At 44.4% G+C, this 27,182-nt stretch overlaps 2 protein-coding genes across 7 annotated transcripts in view; both read right to left on the bottom strand.

Annotated features, from left to right (window-relative positions):
- Positions 1-1,373: 1,373 nt before the first annotated feature.
- gng4 (G protein subunit gamma 4) lies at positions 1,374-15,788 on the bottom strand. The gene is made up of 3 exons (XM_075483834.1): positions 15,455-15,788; positions 14,297-14,402; positions 1,374-2,816 (listed from the first exon to the last, which is right to left on the bottom strand). Exons 2-3 carry the CDS (start codon positions 14,393-14,395, stop codon positions 2,688-2,690), a joined length of 228 nt encoding a protein of 75 aa, XP_075339949.1. The 5' UTR covers positions 14,396-14,402; positions 15,455-15,788; the 3' UTR covers positions 1,374-2,687.
- Positions 15,789-16,223: 435 nt separating this feature from the next.
- Positions 16,224-27,182, bottom strand: part of lyst (lysosomal trafficking regulator) — a 54,626-nt gene continuing 43,667 nt past the window's right edge. For 5 of the 6 annotated variants that reach the window (XM_075476333.1, XM_075476359.1, XM_075476350.1 and 2 more), the window contains 27 exons: positions 26,973-27,125; positions 26,715-26,876; positions 26,170-26,361; positions 25,875-26,086; positions 25,566-25,775; positions 25,105-25,281; positions 24,851-24,927; positions 24,543-24,731; positions 24,126-24,271; positions 23,947-24,043; positions 23,741-23,802; positions 23,509-23,564; positions 23,254-23,406; positions 22,334-22,578; positions 22,172-22,238; positions 21,927-22,083; positions 21,381-21,521; positions 21,075-21,292; positions 20,746-20,976; positions 20,437-20,626; positions 20,218-20,354; positions 19,989-20,087; positions 19,408-19,547; positions 19,203-19,300; positions 18,945-19,101; positions 18,785-18,856; positions 16,224-18,667 (listed from right to left, as the gene is read on the bottom strand). In XM_075476333.1, the coding sequence (XP_075332448.1) occupies positions 18,529-18,667; positions 18,785-18,856; positions 18,945-19,101; positions 19,203-19,300; positions 19,408-19,547; positions 19,989-20,087; positions 20,218-20,354; positions 20,437-20,626; positions 20,746-20,976; positions 21,075-21,292; positions 21,381-21,521; positions 21,927-22,083; positions 22,172-22,238; positions 22,334-22,578; positions 23,254-23,406; positions 23,509-23,564; positions 23,741-23,802; positions 23,947-24,043; positions 24,126-24,271; positions 24,543-24,731; positions 24,851-24,927; positions 25,105-25,281; positions 25,566-25,775; positions 25,875-26,086; positions 26,170-26,361; positions 26,715-26,876; positions 26,973-27,125 (3,977 nt within the window). In that variant the 3' untranslated portion in view covers positions 16,224-18,528. The remainder of the gene's footprint in view (positions 18,668-18,784; positions 18,857-18,944; positions 19,102-19,202; positions 19,301-19,407; positions 19,548-19,988; positions 20,088-20,217; positions 20,355-20,436; positions 20,627-20,745; positions 20,977-21,074; positions 21,293-21,380; positions 21,522-21,926; positions 22,084-22,171; positions 22,239-22,333; positions 22,579-23,253; positions 23,407-23,508; positions 23,565-23,740; positions 23,803-23,946; positions 24,044-24,125; positions 24,272-24,542; positions 24,732-24,850; positions 24,928-25,104; positions 25,282-25,565; positions 25,776-25,874; positions 26,087-26,169; positions 26,362-26,714; positions 26,877-26,972; positions 27,126-27,182) is intronic. The other variant, XM_075476367.1, reaches the window with a different exon arrangement.

Raw genomic sequence — 27,182 nt, 5'->3', positions numbered from 1 at the left:
CCTGTGCAATTTTGTGCATTGATGTGCACCGATAAACTTGATATCCTTGTTTTTCCTTGAATGGTGAGAAGAGGGAAAAAAAAAAAAAGAAATTGAAAAAAAAAAATACTATTTCGACTCTGACATGAAAGCGACCCTAAAGTGCAGTGAAATATAGTGGTAAAAACAAACTCTTTGATATAAACGAGGACTATCGACCAACTCTGCTGGAAAGTGATAATTTCACACAATTCCCTGGTGAGGCTCTAAATGGATGCATGGATGGACACATGAAGGAGCAACAACACACAATATGAATGCTGATATCAGCAGCTGATACCTTGAATGATTATTGGGGCCATCCTTCATGGAAACAGTAGAGCCGGCGCATGCATTGCTTATTCATTCGATGCACTGTATAGGGCAAATTAGCTGAAGCCAAACTGAATAATAATCCTGAGAAAAACAAAATGCCACAACAGTTGAAGAGTGCATGCAGATGGCCTGTGGCTCAGCTCGGCCACAGGAGGTCTCCCCTCCACATCAGTGCATCTTGCTCTTCTGTCAGACTCACAATGATTTCCAATGGCCTTCGGTGTTCTGGGTTTGAGCAGACTGTAGCTCAGCGCCTCAATCAGGAGACACGAAGCAGAAAGACTGAAGACACAACACATACGGGCTACCGTTTTCCTTTTATTCATTTGTTCCATCAAGGGTTTACAAAGGCTGCCATTTAAATGCGTCCCCACCCACCCACCCACCCACCCATCCCAAAACGATAACACCATCCGAATAGAGCTGCACATTATCGACATATCTGGACTCCGGTGAGATTATTATGTGCAGAGCAGCACCCAGAAAGTCAATGAAGAGGCAAAATTTCACATCATAATACTTCTCTCTGTTAGAGATAGAAATAAATCCATGCAATATTCATCTCGAGTTGTGTATTTCTTTTAAAGATTTTGGCACCATCTTTCAGATGAGGTCAGTGAGAGTCCCCTGAGGTCAGTCTCAGGTTTTCTTAGAGGAAATCAAGACAATATTTATCCTGGAATTAATTTGACTACACAATAGTTTGTGTTTGTGACAGTCCACTAGCAAGAGTCTGATTCCTAACGTGATGGCTATTCAAGTATCAGGAGGGAGCAAATTTCTCTCAATTTTACTGAGAGAATGAAGCAAAAAGCCTGAACCACCAAAGGGATCATATTATGCAAACGGCCCTCACCGCTGTTTTTAAAAAATACTTAAGATAGTATCAATAATTGCATGATTTATAAATGCTTTTCCTAAGTATCATACAAGCTCAGTAGCACTACACGTCATGTAGCTGTCAGTGCTGTGCAACAAATACTCAATATTACTACCGATAATAACCATATTAATAATGATCATAACAATTCATCATAAAAATCAGCATATGCTTTTCAACTACCATGTAAAGGAAATGTTTGACAGTGTGCTTTTTCTTCCAAAAAAAACAAACAAACCGAACGGGGAAAAAAGGCTGCGGGGGCCACAGTGTGAGGACCACACTGCTCTCACAGAAGTTGGCACTGAAACATACTGTACACTCTATAAGACTACAGTCCCTCGGAAACAGAGGAGACTGTCAAAAAGGAGCAGAGAAACATGCAGGCCTCCGGTTTGGCATTTACGTCAAAGGCCTTGCCATTCACTCTATGACAGGCAAAAGGAATCAGGCTCAGGAAACATGCCCACTAAACAAATGAGAAAGTCAAGGAAATTAGAGGGGAATATGTTCTACAAGTTGTAAAGTTATCCCAGTTGGGAGGTGCAGGACCAGCTGAAAGTATCTTAGATTCGAGGAGAATGAGGAGTAAATAACACAGACCAGCCAAGGTGGCCTGCATTAGAGCAAGTGGAATATTACATTTTGACTTAGGACTGATTGTTCAGGTAACATCCTATGCATCCTCTGGCTGTTGGAATCCTAAGGAATGCACATCTAAATGTTTAGATTCTACTTCATGTGTTGCTGTAGGCGTGATGTGGAACAACTTTGCTCTTCTTCTGTCTGAAACTGAAAATCCTTTCACTGCGAGAGATAAAGTTTCTGTTCTTTAAACGCTGCGGCACTAAAACAAGCAGGTTAATTGTTGGTGACTCCGCAGGAAAATTCATACAGAGACCACAACCGAGGAAAGAGTCAGATTTCAGTGGTGCTTTCACAAAGTGTTGCTACAAGTGGGCGGACCTCTGCACCGGGAGAAATTCAAGGGAAAAAAAAAACTCCTGTTCAATATAGAGCAAAAACTACAGCTTTTTATTCAGATAAAGGGAAGGGGAATAAAGCAAAAAAAAAAAAAAAAAAAAAAACTGGCCAAACTTCTGTTTCCTGAGGCAAGTTAAGATCTAGCACAATAAATAAGAAAAAATAAGAAAAGAAAAAAGGGAAAAAAAACCCAAAACATCTCTCATCTCATTAAGCACTGAGCAAGGCGGTTCTCTAATAACAAAGCAATGACAAACCTATTTAACAAGACATGATACGCTCACTGGGTTGCCAGTTTTGTAGCCGACTCCCCCAAAACCCTCAGCCACCAGGACAGAGCCGACCAACAACAGAGTGTCCACCAGGCAAAACTCAACTCAATGCCTGTGGCCAGTAGCTTCAGGTGTGGTGAAGACAGAGAAGCCAGGCAACGCCATGCCTGTGCCAATACAGCTCTTGCTGCGGCTCATCAGAGGATGGTGCAGAAGAACTTCTTCTCCCGGAAAGGATTCTCAGAGGCAGGGACGGGCACGATGAGGGGGTCCTCGCGTATGTGGGCATCACAGTACGCCATCAGGTCTGCGGCTGCTTTGGACACCTGAAATGTAGACAAAGTACAAGAATGTGCACAGGTGAGCAGATCTTTACTTTCAAAATAATGAAAACAATAACATTTATGTTCGAACTAAGGACCACCGAGATGCCTCCTTTGTTTCAATCACTTTATCTATGTTTTTTCATCTCTTTTTTTCAAAAAAAGATGTTTATGGAGCAAAGAGAATTCTCCAGCATGCTTTATTTGCATTGTTTTCAGCAATCTAGCCTTCATTAGGGTTCATAAGTCATATAAAATCAAAATCAAAATTGAGTCTGGGCCACAGTTGCATTTGGTCATAATTTGCTATTTAAAAGAAAAGATCTTAAAAAGGTGTACAACACAATATTTACTAGATGATTTGATGGAACTAATCATCCGCTTTCTTTAGTATGTACGTTAAATAGTCTGTACGTAATGCACGTTCAGAACTTTACTTCTGGCGTCCACTTGAAGAAGTTTACAGCTTTCTTTCTTAACACTCCATTTTAGTTCCTGTCTCTTTAAGGCAGAGCTAAAAAAAATATCAAATAATATCGTGAAAAAGTTCAGTATTTTTCATTTCAGAAAGTGAAACTCATATTACATAGAGACTTTATTTCTTGTCATTTTGATGATTATGGCTTACAGATAATGAAAACCCAGAATTCAGTGTCTCAGAAAATTAGAACATTACACAAGATCAATTTAAAAAAAAAAAAAAAAAGGATATTTTAAACAGAAATGTCCGGCTTCTGAAAAGTATGTTAATTTCTATGCACCCAATACTTGGTTGGGCCTCCTTCTGCATGAATTACTGCATTAATGGGGCGTGGCATGGAGGCGATCAGCCAGTGGCAATACTGAGCTGTAATGGAAGCCCAGGTTGCTTTCATAGAGGCCTTCGGGTCATCCGCATTGTTGGGTCTGGTGTTTTTGATCTTCCTTTTGACAATAACCCATAGATTCTCTATCAGGCGAGTTTGCTGGCCAATCAGTAACACCATGGTCACTGAACCAGCTGTTGGTGCCTTTGACAGTGTGGGCGGGTGCCAGGTCCTGCTGGAAAATGATGGAAAATCTCCGTAAAGCTTGTCAGCAGAAGGAAATTTCCTGGTTGATGCCTGCGTTGACTGTGGACTTGAGAAAACACAGTGGACCAACACCAGCAGATGACATGGCAGCCCAAAGTCATCACCGACTGTGGAAACTTCACACTGGACTTCAAGCAACGTGGATTCTGTGCCTCTCCACTCTTCCTCCAGACTCTGGGACCTTGGTTTCCAAATGACATGCAAGATTTACTTTCATCTGAAAAGAGGACTTTGGACCACTGAGCAACAGCCCAGTTTTTTCTCCTTAGCACATGTAAGACACTTCTGACGTCTCTGGTTCAGGAGTGGATTGACACGAGGAATGCGACATTTGTAGCCCATGTCCAGGATTCGGCTGTGCGTAGTGGCTCTCTGTGAAGCTCCCCCAAATTCTTAAATGGATTTTGCTTGACAATCCTCTCAAGACTGAGGTTATCCCTGCTGCTGGTGCACCTTTTCCTACCACGCTTTTTCCTTCCACTAAACTTTCTATGAATATGCTTGGATACAGCAGTCTGTGAACAGCCAGCTTCTTTAGCAGTGACCTTTTGTGGCGGGTGTCAATGACATCAATGACTGTCTTCTGGCAGAATGTCCAGAAGATAGAGACGGAACCAATATTTCTGTGGCCTACTGACCCAGACTGAGAGACCATTTAAAAGCTCAGGAAACCTTTGCAGGTGTTTTGAGTTAATTAGGTGATTAGGGTGTATTTTCCAATATTGAACCGTTTCACAATATTCTAATTTTTATTCTGAGGTTTTTCATTATCTGTAAGCCATAATCATCAAAATGACAAGAAATAAAGGCTCGAAATATTTCACTCTATGTGCAATGAATCTATATAACACAGGAGTTTCACTTTCTTAAATGAGTGACAAAAAATATTGAAATTTTTCACGATATTCTAATTTTTTTGAGTTGTACCTTTAGTGCAAAGCAGACGCTTGTTATGAAAGGTATGGTTCAACTGTGTGGCATCCCAATGTTGACAAGTAAGAGAAAAAAAGAAGGCTGCATTGCAAAGTAGGCATTTCAGGCAATTTGTCACATGAAGGCTGGACTACAGCATTTTAGCTAGCTGTACAAGTAATTCCCTGAAGATCTTTCAGTTGATCCAAAACTCTGCGACCAGAGTACTGACCGGTGCCGCCAAGAGAGATCACATCTCTCCAGTTTTGCTAGTTAGAAGTTGGTTTAAAATCCTTCTCATTACATAGAAAGCCCTTAATGGACAAGCTCCTACTCATCCGAAAGGTCTTATTACTCCTATCAGCCCACAAAAACACTTTCCTCAAAGCGCTTTTGTCTACTTGCTGTTCCCAGAATTACTGGAACTAGAAAGGGAGGCAGAGCCTTTAGTTTTCAGAGTCCCCTCGTTTGAAAACCGCCACCTCATTGGTTGCGGGACAATGAACATTTAAAACGTAGCTCTTTGAAAGAGCCTGCCCTTAAGGAATTTCTGTTTCATTTTGACTTTTACTCTCATCTTTTTGCCTTGGCTGTTTTCTCTCAATCTTGCTTTTTGCTCTGTAAAACACCGTGGGTTACACTTGTGTTTGAAAGGTGCTATATCCATAAAGTTGAGTTGAATTCAGGAGCAGTGTCTTGTGTTGTGGAGAAAGAAAGAAAAAAAACCCCAATGGTTTGGACTTTGTTTTTGTTACATACTGAAACAATGAGAAAAAGAGAAAGCGTTTAAGTGGAGCCAATTTCTAACTCGACTCTAACTTGAAAACAAGAGGTTCAAATAAGTGCTCACGTTGACTGAATAGCATTTAATCTAAACCGATTGAATGATGAATGATTTGAGAATCATACACATTTGTATAAGGACTAAAAAGTTACCTAATCTTCGATACTAACCCGTCAACCCTTTCACCTGAGGTTTACCTGGACAATAGACGGAACTGGAAAATGAATTTCTGCTGCGACAAAAAGATTCTTCCTCACAAGAAAACAGCAACAGCCCTTTACAATGACCAATGATTAATGACTATTACATGTACATTTTATACAACTGCAACAATATCCATTCACTTTAGGGATTGAAGTATCGTCCATTAATCTAATTAAATCACATTGATGAGTTCTCACAGCAGCTAATGTCACATTGAGCAAATATAGCATCGAGGAGATACTCGATCATTGGAATTTGGAAAAAAAAAGAAAGAAAAAACAAACAAAAACAAAAAGAAACATCTGTCCCCTAAACTCAGATATGCGAGAAAAGTCCCCGCTCACACTACTGAAGACTAAGACACATGGACAGAGAGAGACCCAAAACAATAACACAACTCAAATAAGATTTGTGTTTTTATTTGTCTCAAACCAGAGGGGTCATAATATTTCATGCTACTTTGTGGTCTGTTTGCATCTCTTCACAGCCATTTTATGAAGCACGCTGGTCATTTTGTGTCTTCTTTTGTTGTTGTTTTGCATATCTTTGTAGCCATTATTTGGCAATTTGTGGCCAGGAATAGAAGATGTACAGATGAAAGAATGGATGATGATAGCTTTGCTCTGACACTCGTTAGCGGCTGCCTCGCGTTCATTCTCACAGCGAATGTCTTTTAAGTCAAACCTTAACACAAGATGCCACCTGTCTGACTGTTGTATGATTAATATTTTCTTTGAAACCGATTGCTGTATTCTTGGTGTTTCCGATTTGTCAGTGCCTGTGGAGACTCCACTGATGCCTGCTACGTCAGCCTCCGGCAAGAGGACGACACAGCTCATCAGGGTGTCTCACAAAGTGGAACCTTGACCAGCTCGGGGGTAAAGAGGGATAAAACTAACAACGCACTTCTTCCAATGTGGTGAAAAGTTGCACACTGCTTCTTTCAAAGTCAAACAATCACTACCAATTTTACAGTACAGCCAGACTGCATGCAAATGCAGACTTCCACTTGGGAACCGAGTGGGAGGTTACAGGAGGAGAGACAGCAAATGGAGAGCAGAGGAGCAGCTGCAACACAGGGATGTTGAGGGCTAAGGGATCTACACGGAGGACGAAGCCATCTGATCTCTTGCCTGCTGCTTCACCTCACCCACTGCTGCTCTCATGAGAGAATACAATGTGCAAAATCCGTCATACCTCCCATTAGCGTTGCTCTTGAACACAGACTATTGACAGTTATTTAAACAATATTACAGCATAAATGTAAATGTGAGTAAAACGTGGCCTGGAATAAAACAAGCTTGAATTCCTGACAAGGATGCTGCAGAAGTATCAGGAAAGCAATATCATTTTTTTTTTTCCCACCGAGACATGGCTGCAGGAACACCGCCAACACTCCTCTCCTTAACTTTAAGACCATATGAGCAGACACAGGCTGCAGACAGAGAGGTAACAGTGAAGGAGGGGCCGCAGTGCTCCTTAACAACATATGGAGTTATCCTGGACATATAGCTGAGAAGGAGCATCTCATGGACTCATGAGCTAAGCTATTGCTAAGCTAGGAAAAACAACACCCCAACTCATTGACGACAATCTCTTAAGATTTCTACCTCACCTGAATGAGAGGACTGCTTAAAATGGACTAAAGCAAAGTGGAAAACTTTAGTATAATATACTTATATATTGTACTAAAAAAAAGCAGAGGGATCATGCCGTATTAGTGCACATGCAACAAGCACATATGTGAAGGCCCTATGAAGTCTGAATTATATTTACAGGTTTTGGAGAAACATATACCGTCATCCAGACAGGATCTTTTTCAGGTCTTGCTTATTTCAGTAACAAAATGCACAATTCCATGATTTTTGTTTTCTAACAGCATGCTTTTGAAAGAAAAAGAGGTTCTGGTGATATACAAGCCGGCCTAAAGTCAGCTATCGAGCACCTGAAATCTGCTACCAAACAAGGATGATTAAATGTTTCAAGACTTTGAGAGTGTTGATAGACGGAGCGGAGAGCCAACATGGCAGTTAATGCGCCCCTATCCCAAGGATTCAAAGTTTTAAAAAACATTTTTAGCAAATCCATTTCCAAATTTAAAAATATATATATATATAATTTCTATGTGGCAACATTAGTACTATTTGTAATTCAATTTAGGTTTTAGAATATTTACAATGTAGTTGTAAGACAACAACGAGCAGTCAAATGTATTAAGCTTCCAAAATACAAAAAGAGCAAACTGACAAAGCCACAACATCACACATGGTTACCTCTCTGCATGATTCGGTTGGTTTTCTGCTCTTCCTCCACTGTTGGCAGCTTCTTCCAGCTCATGTGTTTTATGTCATTTAAGTTTGCTATGTTACACCTGCATTGTGGATCTGTGTTCTTCTTCCTCTACTGCTGATGAAATCTGGCAAACGTTGTCTGTGACGATCCAGCGAACAGCGACATAATTGCTAAAACCAACACCATTACTTTAAACAACACCGAAAGCATGCTGATGTGTTTGAGGCCCAGCAGAGCGGAAAGTAAATGCAGCGAGATGTCAAATTGCCCGTCACTAAAAGTTTGCAAGGAAGCTATTAGCTCAAGGTAATACAAAGAGCAGTCTTATATTAGCTGCAAAGAAAATGATTTACCAAAAAAAGACACAACATCAAAGGTATTTTTAGCCCCACACTTTCTGACCAAAGTCAGGCACCAATCACAGCCTCCCTTGGATCGCAAGTAAACAGCACAATTATTTTCGTAATCAGCGTAAATGCAGTAATCATATTAACGACAGAGAACAGGAGCCTCACAGGACAAAAAGTGGTACTGCACACTGTGCGTCATTATACCCAGACTGATTGTAATTACACTGCAGCCCCATGATGGAAGGAGAGCCCTTCTAATTAGCACAAGATCACATTCCTTTGGCTGATTGAGCAATTAATGAGAAAGTGGTGATCCCTCAATCAGCAGCACAGAGACCGCTCTTGTGAACGATACATACTCTCCCTCGTCAGATCCCTTAATTAATTTAAAGGATCACCAGTTGCGGCCAACTGTCTGTTTCTGCTGCGGCATGCTTTGCTTTTATTTCCAGCCCCGTTCTTCTTCAACAGCCCTTCTGTCTTTCAGGCCTTGTGATGAAAAATGACTTGGATCTCCACATCCGTTGAACCAAGTGGTTACAACACACAAGCAGTCTGTTTATCAGTCATCCAGCGACTGCTGAGATGATATTAAGCATCTGAAATTATACAGCTCTAATCATATTTAGAGCTGCCCATGGCCTAATGTAGCCTGCTGTCTCCGTCAGCTGATTTTTCCCTTCTTGAAGCATCAATGCATTCATTGAACATTATTATGGCTAATAAGGAGAAGAGTGAGCACTGATTCAAAGACCAAATTTGCATGTGGACCTGGTGCTTCTTTCCACACTTAGCATAGACGTCATCGAGGCTGTATGAGAAGAAGACACTGGCTGCAAACATATGAGGTTTAGCTTTGGTGTGAAAACACTTTGCATCAAAGAGCAAAGTTTCACCCAAACGAGAGCACAAAAACTAGTCTGAAAAAATAAATAAATACATTTTTTCAAAAGAGCCATCACGCAGCTGAGCTAAAGCCCCTCGGAAATAAAGCGAGCGTGACATTTTAAAACCATCAACATTCCTGTCCGACACGTCAGCACATCATTTTCAATAAATACTGATTTGACAATGGAATAACAAATAAAATCTATTCCAACATTATGTGACCTTCCAGCTTTTGCTACACGCTACCTATTTTGCCATGACTGCAAACTTGGCCTTCAATTGACTGCAGAGGCGTGCTTTTGTCTTTACTGCGTTGGCTGCCTTTTTGAGAAACCTACAAATTCTACTGCCATGGAATCCTAACTTCTATCATCTTAAATTTGTCTTTGTGTGCAACATCGCAGTGACAGATTGAGGGAGTGGCCGATCACCGAACAAATCAATAAATCTGACAAATGAAATGGAGTTTACAGATTACTAAAAAAAGTTCAAAAGCACACCACACAAAAAAGACCGCTGCACAACCCAGTGGGAATGTGCTGTAGTAAAAGTCCATGGAGTGCAAATATACTGCATGTGTGTGTGGTAGTGATTTAAAGTGATCACTGCCTGTGTTATTATTGTCCTAATACCAACACACTGTGGCTGGCTGGTGTCACACACCTCCTGTCCAAAGGTTGCAGCTCAAAAATGTGTAGAACACAGTGAAAACAGAAGAAGAAGAGGGGGGGTTTCCCTGCGGAGAAATACACCAACATACACTGGCTCATTACATGTGAATGAGAGGATTGCTTTGGTATAGTTATCTATTTTGCATTTGGATTATTATAACGCCCAGAATGCCTTTAAAGTACATTTAAACCACAGACTGGAGCCATCTTTCTTCCCAATATGTTTGCCTTGACTTTTGTTGCCCATCAAGACAGAAAGCAGGGGTCAATGTCCATTCAGTATCTACAATGGACGGTCTGATAAGACTGGCTTCAAAATTCCTGAATGCTTTAAACTGGTTAAGTGGTGTTTAAAAATCCTCGGATTCCTTTGATGCTGGAGCACCTCATGCTGTGATCCAGAGCCTCGTCAGTACACCAAGGGGCCCGCAAAAATTCAAACACACCTCAAGCGTATCAGCTAATCCTGGATTTCTGCTTTGTCTTCTCATTTGCCTGAACTCTCCTTTTATTTACATCTACCACAAACAGCCAAGTGATCAATATGGAAACCAAGCAGCTATCATTCGAATGACTTTTAACCTCTGAGGCCAACATGTTGAAGGGCTTCGGGTGTTACCCTGCTGGTATCCGGATAACAGAAGTCTGGGTAAGACATACTAGAGCTGATGAGTTTTAAAAATGACTGGCATCCAACAATAGCTGATGGTTTCCTGATTGCATTTTGGTCCATGTCTTCTTGTCTCTTTTGCTCACCAGACAGGCTGTTTACCTGTAAACAACCACAGCCCGCTCAAACACGATTGGTCAACACTACTCAGATTACAAACAGAAACCAGAGGGGCTTCTGGTGCAAAGCTCCTATTCTTTGCCAACAAAGTCTGCATATTCATACAGACATCTGTCCATAGAGCACACAGAGATCAGCTACATCCTGCCCATTATGCTGAAAAAGAGCTTTACTCTATTCCTTAAGCAAAACACAAGTTTTTCACTTATGGTAAGATTTTGCATCAACTAAAATCTACTGGTTTGAGCTCAGGTTTTCGTTTCTTACAAACACAATGTTTCACCCTTGATAAGTCTCCCAAACTCTGATCACAAGGTGGAGTTAAATCAGTTTGCTTTCTGAAGCGGAACGGGGTTTCTTGTAGACGGCCTTTGTTGAGCCGAGCAGGGGCAAAGGTGTGCGGATGACTCTCCGGAGCTGCTAGAATGCTTATCGCACAGCCTCGGGGCTGAGGGGGCTCACGAGGATCTGACCCAACGACACAATGATGCGGCTGTTTAAGTTGCACAAGACTTGCCTCATGTGAAAATGTTGAGGAGCTGCCCTTTCACATATCAGAGACATTCATTATGAAAAGAAAACAGGCTTCTATTGGGCTGAGTGCAAAAAGACAATAAGTCTCTTGTAATGAATAGTCCAAAGAAATATCAGCATCATGATGTTTTGAAGCACAGAGACCAACTGTAACCATAAAAAGAGAGCAATGATCAAAAATCGGCATTGCGAGGTGTTGCATGAGAAGGAAAAAGATTCTTTAACAGTGTCATGAGGCTGCTACAGGTTACAGGTATTAGGAATATATGTTATGGAGAGAAGCAAGCATTACATTATTCAAATGTTCATATTTTGAGTTTCTAACTAAGGAGACCTTCAGCATACAAGCCAGAGGATTCAAGACAAGGAGAAAACCTGCAACCAGACTGAACCAAACTAGTAGAAAAAAATAAATCATGTCTGAGGTCAGCAATCAGGATGTCTCCACTTTCCTATGGATTCAGTGCTCAAAGTTACCATGTTGGTGCTATCCGGACGCCTCAGCTGTGCACAGTAGATACACTCAGACTGAGAGGTGAACTCTGTGTGTCACCTGTCTTTGTGCGGCTTGACAGGAAGTTCTCAGTGAGATAAATCGGTGCCAGTTTGAGGCTAAAACCTGCAAGTCTGGCAATAGAAAAAAAAAAAAAAGGACCTTTGGAGCCTCTGCTTGAGACAATATTTGGTTGAAAAGAATAGATACTGTTAATGGCAGACTTGGAACGATCTCCATGTGTCCATAATCCCAGTTTTGAAACTACAACTAGTCAATCTGCTGCTTTGAAAAAAAAACATTTAATTTAACTGAAATAGAGTGTGTTAGATTCGATTCTTTCGATGGCAGCTCAAGAACAAGCCGGAGGAATCTCAAGTAAAATAAAGTGTTTATTGGAAGTCACATGTCAAAGCATATCAGCGCTGGGCTCAGTGGAACAGAGCTCCCGCAGGAAGTCCGTCAGACTGAGCCTTGATTTCCGGTTATCATTTGCATTTATAGCCTCATAGGTTGGACTCACACTCGACCGGGTATGATTGGACATGAGTAGGTTCAACATGCTTCGTCATATTCTCTGGATCAGCCAAACAATGTGTGTGTGAATCTGCACCTGCTTTCCCAGGCTTTCCCAATTGTTTTGTCTTCCCATTCCTGGATCACTTTAGGTCATCATGGAAAAGTACTGAGACTATTTCATTTATAATGTCTAAGAACAAAGCCAATTTTTACAAGTGGAAGAAAAGACAAAGACCGAATAGTATGCATGTGCAGCTCTCCATATGGTGAGTAAAACCGGGTGGTGATACGTATCTAGTCATCTTATTCTTGCAGTCTGGAAACTTGTAGACATCAGCAGCTGCACCTCCAAAGGGAACACATGCTGAACAGTCTGCCATCCACAACCTTTAGCGTTTATACGCAAGCTGGGATATTTGAAAAAAATGTCAGCGATACGGTCTTCCACTGGATACAATTAGCAAATATGAGTCACGTCACAATCTGAGAGTAGTGAAAAACATGCACTTTCAGGTTGATGGTGAAACCTGCCTCCTGGGATTAGGCTGCAACCATTTTGTGGCTGCTGGTTATAGCATTTACCCTTGGTGATGGACCCATCTCGGTTAATAAATCCAACAAAATAAGGCGCACGTTTATGAACACCAGACTTTTTCCTTCAATACATTCATGAACGACTGGGATGACAAACAGTAGCCACAGGATTAGACACGGGCTCTTATTTAGAATATTTCTGGAGAGTTGAGATGATGCGCTGTCTTCTTCTAAATGCAGAGAGAGTAGAAGAAGCAGGACTCAAAAACTCACTTAGTTTTCATTACGGAGCTTCGATGAAGGGTTTTGACAGAGCACCTTGTGATTAATCACATTTTCATGACGGTCAGCTAATCTCGTGAACTAATAATGACACGCTAGCGGGCATTTAAAACAGACGTGCATTTATTGCAGTGTGGTTTAAGTTTCTGACTAGCCCTAGCCTGGGAATTCCCATGCTGCTTTGCGTGTGATTTCATTCACACTGCAAAGGCAGCCTGGAAACCACCGCCCTTATTTTTGCCTGAGTTAGGGAACCAATCACAGAACGGGGGGGCAGCAAGACGATGACGATGTCTATGCGCGACACCGAAGCTTGTAGAGTGTTAATCCAACATGGCAGCGGACACAACGTTACCGTTCGATGCAGCCTTAGAAAGTGTTTTAAGTAGCTTAGAACGCAAGTTTACTTTTAAAAAAGAGCAACGTTTGGCATTGAAAGATTTCATTGCCTTCTTCCTCGCCGAATTTCTGTCGCTCTACATACGTCATCTGGTATGAGTGATACAATTGGCTATGAATCGCGCGCAAAGCAGCATGGGAAGAACCAGACGCCATTTGATAGACATTCGTAGCGCCCAATAAACGGCTCTAGGCATTCGTACAACTACGCCTCAAATACGAGAAAATGCACACCTAGTTCCCAGACCACCATCTCATCGAGATGTGGACGCGTCAGACAGGCTAGACGAGCCCAGCAATCGTGTTAAATGAATGAGTATTCAATAAGATGGTATGTCATCAAGCTGTGATGGTCATATATGATATTGCTTCCAATTCTGTGCACAGAAAACCTTTCTGTGCTTTATCTAGACAAAAAAAGCAGAAGGGATAAAAACTAAACTACAACTATTGGCAGATAACGGTCAGTCGAGAAGAAAGTGAGAAGTCGGCTCTGAAAGCTTCCTGCAGAGACTTTAGATCGGGGATGTCCAAAGTCGGTCCTTGAGGGCCGCGGTCCTGCAGGTTTTAGATGTTTCCCTGCTTCAACACACCTGATTCAGATCAATGGATCATTAGTAGGCTTGTCTGAATCGGTGTGTTGAAGCAGGGAAACATCTAAAACCTGCAGGACCGCGGCCCTCCAGGACCGGATGTGGGCATCCCTGCTTTAGATGCATCGAGAGGAGTGATAACTTTGATTCATAAAATCCCTCTACCTTTATCCTGTCCATGCAGGCCTCCATCTTCAGCTGCTCCACAGCTTTCCTGGCTTGGGAGATGCTGGCTGTGCTGTTGTTGGCGATGCTGTCCTTCATGGTGCCTCTGTGACGCCAAAAAAAGGGGGAACATTGTCAATGAACATCACATTAAACCTTGAAAGCAGGAGCACCGTGGGGAGATCTCTGCACCCCACCCTCAGAGCACCCAATAACCCTTTTGGTTTCTTTTATCAGATCATTATTATTCCAAGGACCCATTTTGTCAGGGTGAATCTATTTCAACAAAACTTCAGTCGGCGCCCATGCATCATTGTTGTTCTTTTCTTCTTTTTACGTGTCGTTTCAAGCATCAATTCTCTTGTCTTGATACTCCAAAAAAGCAATGAGACCTGCAGCGTGCCTCCACCTACCACAGGTTCATCTAGGCAACTTTCTCCTGAAAAGAAAATGTCATCAATCCAGCCACAGATCGCGTTCTGCTGCCACCCTTGCAGGTGAATTTATGCAATGATTTAAATCTTGCTCCCATTTTAGGCCCCTTGACCCCCCCTCACTGTCGAAATGCCCCAGTTTGGCAACCCCAGCAGTCAGAGGTGGCACCTGACCACAGATGCGTTTTGTAACAATTGTGCAGGAGAAAAAAAAAACAAAGATAATGAAGCATTTTTTGTTTGCATCATGTGTTTGTTAAATTTCCGTCGACTGAAAACGTGCTTTTAAAAACGGACACCATGAAGCAGATGATTTGTAGAGGGAGGATGCAGACGGGCGAATGCGTTTTCCAATGCAGCCTTCGTGGCTCTGAAACCAATTTATAGCTTTTCAATCACAACCTCGCAGGAAGCTACCAGGCCCTTTTTTTTTTTTTTGCGTTTACGTTTCCCCGCGATTCGTCCTCCCTGAAGGCTGCTGGGCCGGCTTTCAGGGCTCTGTGCCGTCTCATCCAAACCTAACGATGCTAATTGTTGATGCAGATCTGTCAAACACGGCCGACTCTTATTTCTGAGGGGATACAATTGTGGACAGAACGAGCTGCGGCCCTGAATAGAGCATAAAACATCAAATCACATCTAAAACAAAAAAACCCAACCCAAATCACAAGCTTCTCTTTTTCAGCTATGTGCACATTTATAGAGGCTACAGCCGCCGACCTACCTGAAATGTGCCAATGGTTTTCCAATTTGGAGAATTCCGGGTTGACTCCACCCAACACACACACACACACAGAGACACGCGCACACACACACACACAAAAGGAGGATCTGTCAAATATCAAATGATAAGAGGAAATCCCAGCCTCGCTTCTGCTCTGGACTGAACTCGAGGAGGTGAATCCTGGCGTTTAAATGTCGCCTCGGCGGCTCGCTCAATGTGAGTCGATGTGCGTATTTTCCGTGCAGGCAAGATGAGATCCAGGCGGTGAGGTCTTGGTGAGCACCACGGATGGACCTGGAGAGATGTTACGCATGCAGCAGGGGGGGAAACCTCTGTGTGACGCTGAGACACAGACAGGCTATGGGGCAGGGAGCACTCGATCAGCAGACCGGGAGCTGCAGCATCAACGACGCACCGACACGCTGCCTGTTAGTCACATTAGAATTAAATTATCATTTCCCCTAATTTACTGCTGCAGACCCCCAGAGATGTGCACGCTTCCTCGTTTTTTTTTTTTCTTCTTTTTACATCAGCTTTGACATCACCGGGTCCCCCACCCTCCCAACCCAATGGGCCTCATCATTCACGGCAGCACTTTTTTTGGATGAAAAGGCATCGATTGAAAGCCCTCAATTATAATAATAGTAAATTCCCTAAACACGTTCCTCATCCGTGAAGCAACCGCCAGGTTTCTTCTTATTTGTTTTGTCCCTGATCGCACCTTTCTGCACAAAAAAAACGACCCCACAACAAGAAGTAATGTTTCTTCAAATAATTTTATATATATTTATATATTTATAATATACTTATCACTTGGTTTGTCCATACATACACACACGCACATATATACAACCAAAACGAAACGTACAACATGACCTTTGGGAACCTCAGTCCATGATGCCAATCTGTAAAAAGAAAAAAAAAAAAAAAAAACAGTCCGGAGAGTTCCAAAAAGAAAATAAAATAAAAATACATAACACGATTTAAGCAAACTAATCTTAAATTATGCATAGCTTAAGTTATCAACAGAAAAATAATACTTCCTTCCGTAAGAAAAGACCGTTATCCCATTTCCTTTCTGCTTTCATTTTCTCCCATAAAAACAAAGAACAAACTATCACACAAACTCCCCTTTGGGGTGTTTCAGAGTAGAGGAAGGTTACATTTTCAGAAATGTCATGGAGCAAATGTTTGTATGTATTTAAGTATTCGTGACAATGAGTAAACAAACACAGCAACATCACACCTTGCACAAAAGGCCGGAAAGGTTGGGAAAGGCAGGGGGAGGAAAAACAAAAAAAAACAACCAAACATCCAACCAATGACACAAAAAGGAATGATACATTAAGAAAAGTTCCCTTTCTCATAGACAAATCAAAATGTGAACTGTAAGACGTCCTTTTCCTTCTATTTGCAGTCACTACAGAGGCAGAACAACGTGTTCCCCAGCTGTCTAAAAAAAAAATACATAAATAAAACACGCTTCTAAGTTTCCTCCCATGTGGAAGATGATAAAAACATGACATTTATTGTTTATTTTTGATATTGCTTTCTAGGTTTAAATCATTGGTTGCATTGAATCAAAGCTCAGTTCGTGTTAAGACCACAGATCATTGGCTCTTCTTGAATCAAACAGCAGCTGATTAAAAAAAAAAAAAAAAAGAAAAGTGCTTCCGACTACCATTTGACTCATAATAACAACTGAGCTGTAAGTGCAGTGTGGTGGGAATGTAAATGGGAGCTAAACGTATCCTCAGGTGGGTTACGGAATGAAATGGCTGGTCGGTTGTTCCCTGGACTGATGAGTGTAGTGTGTACGATTCTGAGAAAGCTCATCAGAGTGGGGAAAGCTTTACTGCTCTCTGACTGAAGTCTCTTGGACATGATGCTCTTTAACAAACCCCCCCACCTTCCACAACCTTTTAGAAACGCTGCACAGGTCCTGAGCATGTCATTAACCTCCTCTCTTGCCTCTTCTCCAGCTGCAAGCATCTAATGCTGTTTTGTTAACGGCCTTCTAAGGATTTCAGGATAAAGTGAAAGTAGTTCTAGTGCATTAAAGCGGCAGACGGGTTCAGTCGGTAAAATGCGACAGGCAGGAGGAGGGAAATACGAGCCTCCGGAGTTTTTCAAATAAATAAATGAGCATCAACAATTCTAAATGCAAAAAGACAGGTGCAGCCAAGGCGGGCTTTAAACAAGGAGCTCATGACAGCAAATGTCATATCCACATTCACACAGTCGAGGTCAGCATCATCCCAGCATGCAGAAGCAGGACAGAGCAACAGGCAGCGCAAGGTACCATTCAGCCCCTCCCCTCAGCTCAGCTCAGCTCAGCTCAGCTCAGCTCAGCTCAGCTCAGCTCAGCTCAGCCACAGAGTGAAGCAGGGCCGTGACACCAGTGTTCAGACAGGAGCGGAGCAGACAGCTCAGCAGAGGGGTGTCTCACTCCCACAGAGCGGGACGTCTCCCAGTGACAGAGGCGAGGAGGGGCTCCCACCCTCTCGGTGACTGCGGCGTCAGCAGGACACGCTCGCTGAGCTCTGGCACAAACCTGTCAGCCACTGCGCTGCGGGAGCCCTGAGCGCCGCCGAGGCGACAGACCCCGGGGGGTCTTCACACTTCAGGTCTGGCTCTGACCAGACCATAGCAGCTTTCAGGAAACAGTGAAATCAATCTCAGGAAAGTATGTTTGCACAACTCAAACACAACAGAGGGAAAGAATGTAAGACTAAAATGAAACACGCTCTCAGAAATACACTTTGTATAAAACGTCTGCTGCGGTCTCAGCCAAATATTCATCCATTCCTCCATCATTCCGCTTCAATATGTTTATAAATATACATTTATATACATATAATGCTATCTTAATACTCATATCTCAATGCTGGGAGTGGTAGAGCTTGCTCAGCTGGGAGTGGCGTTATTAAAAGTCAGGGCGGGTTCAGAGAGGTTGAGGCCATGCGGACACGTCCTCCTCCCCGTCAGTGCAGACGGGAGGCGAGAGAGGAGGAGGGAGGGGAGGGGAGGTCCTCTTCCTGAGAAGTGGACTGCGGTAAACAGCAGATGCACAGTCAGCCTGCAGCGTAGCTGCTCAGGAAGGAGTAGAACATGGGTAACTTCATGCGCTGCTGGTCCCGTCGACACCACGCCATCACGGTGCCCTCGCTGTTGGCTGTGTAGAGGTGGTGCCCGTCACACGAGTACGTCAGGCTGAGGCCGACAGGGGAGAGGGTTCTCATGAGTAACACCAACAGATATGTGAAGAAACAAACACGAGGCAACGAGTGGCGTAAAGTGTACGATATGCTCAAGGGCCTGACGAAATACCTGATGATGGGTTTACTCGACTTTGGAAAAGTGATCTCTCTGACTGGCTTCAAATCCCAGGTGCTCCACAACCTGAAGACGTTTCAAACATTGCAGAGAAAAATCCATCAGTGTACAGCAGGAGAGGCACGCGTAGAAAAGGAAGAAGCGTTTCCCTCACCTGACGACGCCGTTCTCCAGACCACCGGCGATGACGTTGACAGACACGCCCTCTGGCTGGTTGGAGAAAGCCACCGAGCAAATGGTCTCTCTGCAGTGGACGTGACCAATCAGGTCGCCATTCACCGTCCAAAGGCGCAGGTCGCTGCCTCCGCCCTCTGGATAGAGAAAAAAAAAAAAGCACTCACATTATGGACCAATAGAAACAGAAATGTGACACATCTAATTGTATTTTTTAATGGAACAAGATGCCCCTCACCTGAGTCACAAACTGTTGCGATGTCCCCCGTGGTCTCGCTGGCAGAGACGGCGGTCACCGGGCTTTTGTGGCCTGTGAGGCTTTGTACATAACAGAGTCTGGAAAAATGAAAAAGAAAAAAAAGGAAGACGAGACAAGGAACACTTCAGAAACAGAACCAAAGCGCTAACAGCGAGCGTTTTCTAATATTTACTAACACACTGACCTGTTGAGGTCCCAGAGGATGCAGGTGCCATCGCTGCTGACACTAATCAGGATGCTGTAGGGTTTGCACACAAACAGGCCGGTGACTTCCCCCGTGTGGCCGTACAGGTGAACCTGGGATTCCACCTCCATCTCTGACGGCTACAGAAAGACATATTCCAAATGTGTTCAAAGCAAAATACAGTCAACTCTCAGATCTAAATGTGTCCGTACTCTGCTCGGGATCATGTTGTTTCTTGCTTTTATTTTGTCCTTAAAAAAAAAAAAACTTCATGAATCAAAGTTCAACAGAAGTCTGCGAATGATCGGCTCCTGAAAAACCCTTTGAGCCGCAGAGAAGCAGGAAATATCTGCCTGGTGGGGAGAACCGGTGCAAGTCTGGAGACCTCTCAGATGACTGAACTCCCAGACCTCTAACAGACCTCTAATGCTGCTGACAGACTCGGTGGAAATGTGTTTCAGTGACTAATGAAGCTGAGCGTTTGCGTACGGTGAAGCTGTCTAAAGAGGAAGGGGGGTGGGGGGGGTGTGTGTTCATGTAGAGGCAGAAGGTTAGAAGGGGACGTCGCCATGGAAACCCACCGTGGTGCTGGTGAAGCGGTTGCTGTAGGCGGTGATGACTCCACACTTGCTACCCGTAAATAGTTGGCAGCCATCGGGCACCCAGGCACAGCTGGTCACCTGGAGGAGGGGGGGGGGGGCAGACAGTTGGAGACAAGAAATGAGAAATCATCGGCTTTTTGGCTCACCGTAAGGAAGAGTGGTGGGATATATAAAAGAGGCCAGCAGTTATCATTCTCCACAGGTTTACCTGGTGAAGTTGTGAACACTGAATGAAGTTGATGGGTGGTTCGCTCTGCTTGCTTTTCAGCCTCAGTATGTTGTCTGCGTAGCCCCAGCTCAAGATGGCCGACCACTGGATGTCAGTGCTGTGCATGCTCCGCACACCTACGGGGTGGAGAACATGCATTTAATGGAACTGTCAGGACTCCAGCGCTGTGTGTACAGGCTGAAGTTTTGGCCTCCCTACCCTGCTCCTTGCTGTAAATCATCATGAGGCAGAACTTGCGCGACAGGCCGCAGATGGCTCGAGTTGGCAGAGCCAGCAGGGATCCGAACCTCTCCCCGTGCGGCTGACTGAAACACACCACTGGGTCCGGAGCAGAGGGCGAGCCCACGTACTCCCCCCACTTTAGACCCTTGATCCATGGAAGCGGGCTCTGGGGGGCAGGGAGAGAAAAGTGTCAGCTGAGCAGCAGATGAATTTCTGGATGGTGCATTAGGCCCCGTTCCGCTCCTCCTCAGCGCCCAGCCTTTCTACAACTGCAGAGTGGATTACCGGGCAGATGATTTCTTTGGCCTGTTCTCTCGTTTCTCTGAAGGCCAGGTGAACCAGGAGCCCCATGGCTGCCGGCAGCTCCCCTTCCATCAACAGTTTGGGCCCCGCCCTGTTGATATGAGAAGCGTTGAAGAGCTGCCGGGGTGTCTGGCCGTAGGTTTTGATCATCGTCTCCAGGGCCCGCCGCTGCACTGGGTCTTCCACAGCTGATACGTCCATGCCAAAATAGGTCTGTGAGACAACATATGAAGCTGGTGTGAGCTACAGCAAGGAAAAGGTCCTACTTATAGTAGCCAACAGGTGAGGTGTGGTAGTCAGCAGCGACTTACAGCTGGGTGGAAGACGTTGATGGCCTGAACAGCAGCTTTGCCTTTCTGCTTGAGCCCGAACACCAAGTCAATCCACTGACACAGAGTCTGGGACACATTTTCCGTCTCTAGCGCTTGTCGATGAATCAGGATGAACAGACGTGGGTCGTTGCGAGCCCAGGGGGGTAAATTGACATGATTCACCCTCTCGCCATTCTGACGAACCCCAAAATCAAAACCTGTGCAAGAAAATATATGATGATGACAAATACATGTTGGTACAAAAAGAAGTAAGTAAGGTATAAAAGAAAAAGGATAAATGATTACCCTCTCTGTTAACCAGGAATTCTGGGAGGTAGAAAAACTCTGGGATGAGCTCTTTCACATCAGTCATGGACTCATAGGAAGAGAGGCGCCATGTGGTGTTCATGGAGTGAAACGTCCGGTCCGGGATATCAAAGCTCTGGTCTAATTGGGGCCAAAGAAAATCTAATTACAAATTCGACCCACTGCTTGAAGACACCTCCTTTCATGACCTTAAAGACCACGCTTGCTGAATACATTTGCAATCACATAAAAGGATGCCTCGAAAGATCAGATGGGAGAGACAGATGAATAAAAAACAAACTCATAGGAAAAAGGCAGAAAAGGGGCGAGGTGGATCAGAGAAAAGCAGAGAGATGAAACAACCTTTCATGGTGAAAACATGTAATGCAACACGGCTACGGCCGCGTGCTGCTCAGGGAGAGCGGGACCATCCACTTTGTGGCAAATCCTGAAGCTTCCAGCTGCTGTTTCAGCGTGTTAAATCCGTGCGCTTAAGCTTTACACTCCCCCCTTTAAAATTTTAGCGAAGCTTCAAGTGTGACTCACCCTGGTAGGCGAGGAACATCTTAGTGAAAGGGGGCATTCGAACCAAGAAGTGCAGCACAGTGCCGCTGTTGGAGTAGTGTGAGCCATAGTGGTAAGGCTGGACAGGAGGCATGGGGTCGTCCTCCCGGATGCCTTTTTTGTACTCTTCCTCCAGGTACTGCGTGTGAAACAGGGAATCTTTCTTACTCACTCCTCCAGTGCACTCAAGTAACACAAAGGTGCTAAACATGGGCTCACTACCTTACCCTGTAATTATCAACGTAGCGATCCTCCTTCTCTTTTGACTGGACTGCGATGGGTTTGCTTAGGTTCCTGCATCATGAAAAAGTAAGTAAAGCATGAAGGAGACGCACTGTTCACCAGTGAGGCAGACAAAAATAGAATAAATAAAATCACAATATGCGGACCTGTAGATGGTTGGGTCCTGCAGGTCGATTGTCTCGCTGATGTAGTCGCGCAGGATGAAGGGGAACACCGGGTACTGCATGAGGTCGTTGAACGAGCGGCCCGCGTGCTTGTTGAGGTGCGTGAGGTACTCGAAGTTGGTGATCTGACCTGAGCCCCACAGCTGTGTGAGCGCCGTGATGTTGCCGTGCTCCAGCAGGTTGGGAAGGTCAGAGGTCAGGATGTTGTGGTAGACGTCATCTCGGAACTGAGGCCGAAAGACACAGACCACGAGATCATGTGGTGTCGGGACTTAAGGGAGGCATGCAAAAAAACAGCTAATATGCAGGTGTCGTGTGAACCCAATCTGAAAAGGATACGTCTCGAATCATAGCAAGTGCTACAATCAATCATTAAAGCTTTACTAAAGCTTACCAATGACAACCTCAAAATCCCAACTTTTAAAAAAAGGCTCTAATGCAACAACCCCAGAAACCAATCCTGTTAACTTGCAGGGTGGGACGAACTTTTCAGGGCTCGCAATCAGGAACAGGTTTGTTGAACATGAGCATTAAGCAACATAGTGTTAGCTGTGTGCTAATGTAGTCAAATAGAAGACCCAAAATGATATGTGTGCACAGCTCTGGGTAAAAACTCTGGATTTTTTTCTTGTTTCATGGAAATGTTTACCCACATGCGTAATTTAAAGAATAGACATTAGTTTTTATGTGTTGAATCAATGCCTGGTGGAATCAGTGGGTCGCCAAAATGGAAAAATCTGATTTTTTTTTTACAAGCCAGCATTTCAGTGAAAGGAGTGCAAAATAAACATAGAACCATAAATGCAACACATCACTGCATTTGTATTCCCTGTCAGGCCATCTGTGTTCACATGTTGCAGTTTGTCTACCTTCCACTGATCCCATTGCAGTTTTGGCCTCACCTTGGTGTTGTCAAAGGCCAACAGCAGGGTCCTGCCGTTGGTGAGGAATATCTCCACAGCATTGTCTCTTAGCTGCCACCATCGCTTGTGCACCTCCTTAATCTCCTCGTACGTCCAGGAGAAAGAGGGCGCCTCGGTCTCCCCATGAAGGCTCTGTTCAAACAAATATATTTCATTTTGAGCACACAAGTGGGAACACACAATGTACAGTAGCGCCCTTCCACTGGCAGACGATAAACAGCCCTCTGGTTTTACCTGACTCTCGTGAGCATCTGCAGCGTTGTCCTCAACAAAGTACATCCCAGACTTTCCTGTGAGAGAGGACAGGGTGAGGCCCAGTTAGTGCACCAACAGAAGCTTTCCTGGTAGAATAAATAGTCAACACTTGCACTCTTCTGCCTTAGAGAGAGCAGATTAATCTTTGTGCCTTATGACCAGCCGACTACAATGTGCATGGAGCAGCTGTGAATGCTGGTCACCGTCTTACCCAGAAGTAGCTCCCCTGCTGTCTCTCTGGAGGGGGCAACACTGATGCACCGCCTGGTGAACCTGAGGGCACAGAGACATTTCTCATATAAGAAATACACCATCTGAATAAAGCATAGTCACAATGTAGCACAAGGCACTCAGTTATCTTTCTGAGACAGATATGATGCGTACAGCAGAGAGGCAGAGCGGTGCAAAGAGCTTTACCTTATGGACTCGCTTGTGGCTTTGTCTTTGACAGTGGAAGAGAAGGAGGAATGAGTCTTATCCTCGAACAGGAAGGACAGTGCGGGCTTCACCGTGTCTAAACGCGACATGAAGATCAGATTAAGGGAAGAAAAACACATCAGGGCTGGACCGAATTTTGACGGAAGAAGCTTATCCACCTTCAGCTTTGCGTCGATCTTTGAGCAGGTATTTGTTTGGTATGGTGAGGTAGCATCTCTGCAGACGCCGCCGCTCTCGGTTCGGCCCCTCAGTGGGGTCCAGCTGCCAGGACGTTGGATAGGATGTCTGGTCGTACCAAACCGCACTGAAACAGACCATAACAGCACATCTTGACTCTCTACAGGTCTGAGATTCAGGTCATTCATTCAAATGAATCAATCAATCACTTCCTTCAGTTTTGTTCACATGAAATTACAGCCCATTACACACTGAAATGCAGCTTTAAATAAAGATATCATCAGAGCCTAAGGAGAGGACAATGATAAAGATACGTAAGATAATGATCATTATGAACAGAAATTAATTTTGTTCTTATATTTGGAAAGCAGATGAAGCAGACAAACATCCACACCCACCGGTCATGCGTGAGTTGTTGCACCAACTCCTGCCAGTGGCGGCTGGCGCTCAGGTCGGTCTTGTACAGGCCCCTGATGTGCTGAATCACTTTCTTTCTCTCCATCCCTTGCCGCAGAGATACATTCTGAGTGATATCAGCGGCAATCTTGGAAATATCTTTGGACTTTCCATCCAGCCTCTGGATAAGACTGTGCGGTGATAACAGAGAACGGAGGGAATTGAAAAATGAAACAAAGACACGACTTTTGCCAACATTTTCTTCAACTAAACACGAATCTCACACCAGAAAAAGAAGGCCCCTACTCACTTCTTTTGAGTGTTGGCCATTTTCTTTTCCCATGCCACTTTACTTGTTTTCTCTTCTGCTTCATACTTGAATTTTTCCTGTGACAGTAAAGTTAAATGCGCTTACCTGACTTGTAAGGAAACGAGTCAGGTCACACTTTGTGTATGTGAAGATTTTCAAATTCTCCGGAACTTTACGAATACATAAGTTATGATTACAAGCTTGGAGGCTGCAGCACCTTCCTATAACAATGAGCAAGCCTATGTAGGACGTACCTCTTTTATGGCCCTGAGCAGGTCTTGTTTGTGTGGAGCATTGGGTGGGATGCAGCGGTGTCCACAAAGCTTGAGCGAGGTCATGAACACTCCTACGGCGCCTTGCTCATCTTTAGTGAGGTTGTCTTTGTGATCATGCAGCATCTCGTACAGGTACAGTGACAGCTTTGGCCCGTGCTGAGTGAAAGTCAGAGGGAGAGAGTGATGGAAAGTATAGATTAAAATTTGTGTCTGAAACACGTGAAGGCAGCGATGGACACGAAAAAAACATCTCATTTCACAGGATTTTCAGTAAAGTGGAATAAAGTGGAAGTCAGAGTGATGGAAAGATTTTCCAACGGACCAAAAATGACAAAACTAATAAATTGCCAACTTATTTGTGCCGTATCCTGACACAAGCCAAGATAAGAAAGGACTGCTGCATTGCGTAGGCTGAATTAAAAAAGTAATTTCACATTTACCTCGAGACCTGGACTGAGACTCTCCTTGAGGATATCCAAATGTCTGGGGTCGAACACAAACTCGAGCGCCTCCTTCCTGTCAGACAGGGGAAGTGCAGGGCTGAGTGTGTGCACCAGCAGACGGCCAATTTGGACCCTAAAAGTGTCCCGACAGGACCAGAGGATCCGTCGCCACTGATGATGTGGGGCTCCACCTCGACCCGTGCTGCCCTGTGAACCCAAAACATCAAAGACAGCAGTTTATGACAGAAGCAGAGTTTCAAGAGCTCCTAAGACAATTAGCACGCTTCTCTGTGAATGTTGCCATACCAGGCTGATTTTGATCCCATCCATCATGAGTTTGAGGATATCTTTTTGAAAGCTTTTTTTGTTGGCGGGGGGAAGAGTGAAGGGAGTCGGAGAGTGTGGGACAGAGGTGGAACCACTCTCGTCGTGTGGCTGATCACCAGGATCCGGTGTGAAGATCTGATGGTCCGGAGAGTCGGGGATATTCAGCAGATCAAATAAGTCCTGACTCACATCTGAAACGAAAGGCACATTCAAACAGAATCAAAATGAGAAAGCAGACAGAGCGGAATACAAATCGGAAGTATGGATTATTTACCATAGTAAATGAGTCTGTTGACAGCAAGAACCACAAGTCTCTGCAGTCGTTGGACAAACTCAGTCTCGCTGGCACGAATGGGGTTTTCCTGGCTCATCCTCCTCTGCATCATCTGGTTGAGTTCGTCGCTCGCTACAGAGCGCATCCGCAACAGGAGAGAGTCGGTCTGGGCCAGAGAGAACCGCCGCCTACCTGCAGGCACGATATTCCAACGGGCTTAGTTGAAATGCTTGTGACGCCATAATCATAAGAACCTCTTTTTGAAATTTCAAGTTCAGAGTATAGTTGTGGAAATATCTCGCAGAGAGAAGGGTTAGGGTTAGGATTCACTGGTCAAAATGACAACTGTGCTGAAATGCTTAACGCAGATTTAGTTAAGCATTCAAACATGCACACACAAAGGCACCAGTAGAGCACGAGGAGTACTGGGCAGATTAGCCCCCGAGGTGGGTGTCGGGAACAGAGTGAGGTCACTGCAAACATGGGAGAAACATTTCCCATGACATGGGAGGATGGTCTCCAGTGTGGACCGCAGTCCGAGCTACCTGCATCACAGTGGAGCATGTATGATGGAGCGCTGGAGGGAGAGGGGAGAGGGGAGTCCTGGGACAGGAAGCTGAAGGGGGGGGGCATGGGGATCTGGCCATAGGAGCAGTAGTGCTGTCTGGGGATGCGGGGAATAATGGAGTCTTTCATGGCAATGGAACCTTCAGATGGGGATGAGGAGACGATCAGTAAACGACACATTGCTACCTCGACACTCAGGGAGACAGAGGCAGTGCGCATCGGTTTGCAGTACTCACCTGCAATGCTCTTACGCTTCTGATAGATGGCGTGATGCGGAGAACTCGGTGTATTGACGGAACTGCTCAGCTTCTGAGGTTCCTGGTTGGCTGTCGTCTTTATGAACTCAATCGCCGACTGGAGGACTCGGAACTGCAAAGCCACAGCCATCTCTGGGAAAATAAAACGGAACGCCGTCGTTTAAGTGCTTAACTTGATGCTCCGGATGA

This window comes from Odontesthes bonariensis, chromosome 2 (genome assembly GCF_027942865.1).
Source record: "Odontesthes bonariensis isolate fOdoBon6 chromosome 2, fOdoBon6.hap1, whole genome shotgun sequence".
Lineage (NCBI taxonomy): Eukaryota > Metazoa > Chordata > Actinopteri > Atheriniformes > Atherinopsidae > Odontesthes > Odontesthes bonariensis.
This window is presented reverse-complemented; position numbering and strand designations above follow the sequence as displayed.

Coding starts and splice junctions, on each gene's coding strand:
- gng4 (XM_075483834.1), bottom strand. CDS start 14,395: ATGAAGGACAGCATCGCCAACAACAGCACAGCCAGCATCTCCCAAGCC. Junction 2,817..14,296: donor CCTGCATGGACAGGATAAAG/GTAGAGGGATTT, acceptor TCTACATTTCAG/GTGTCCAAAGCAGCCGCAGA.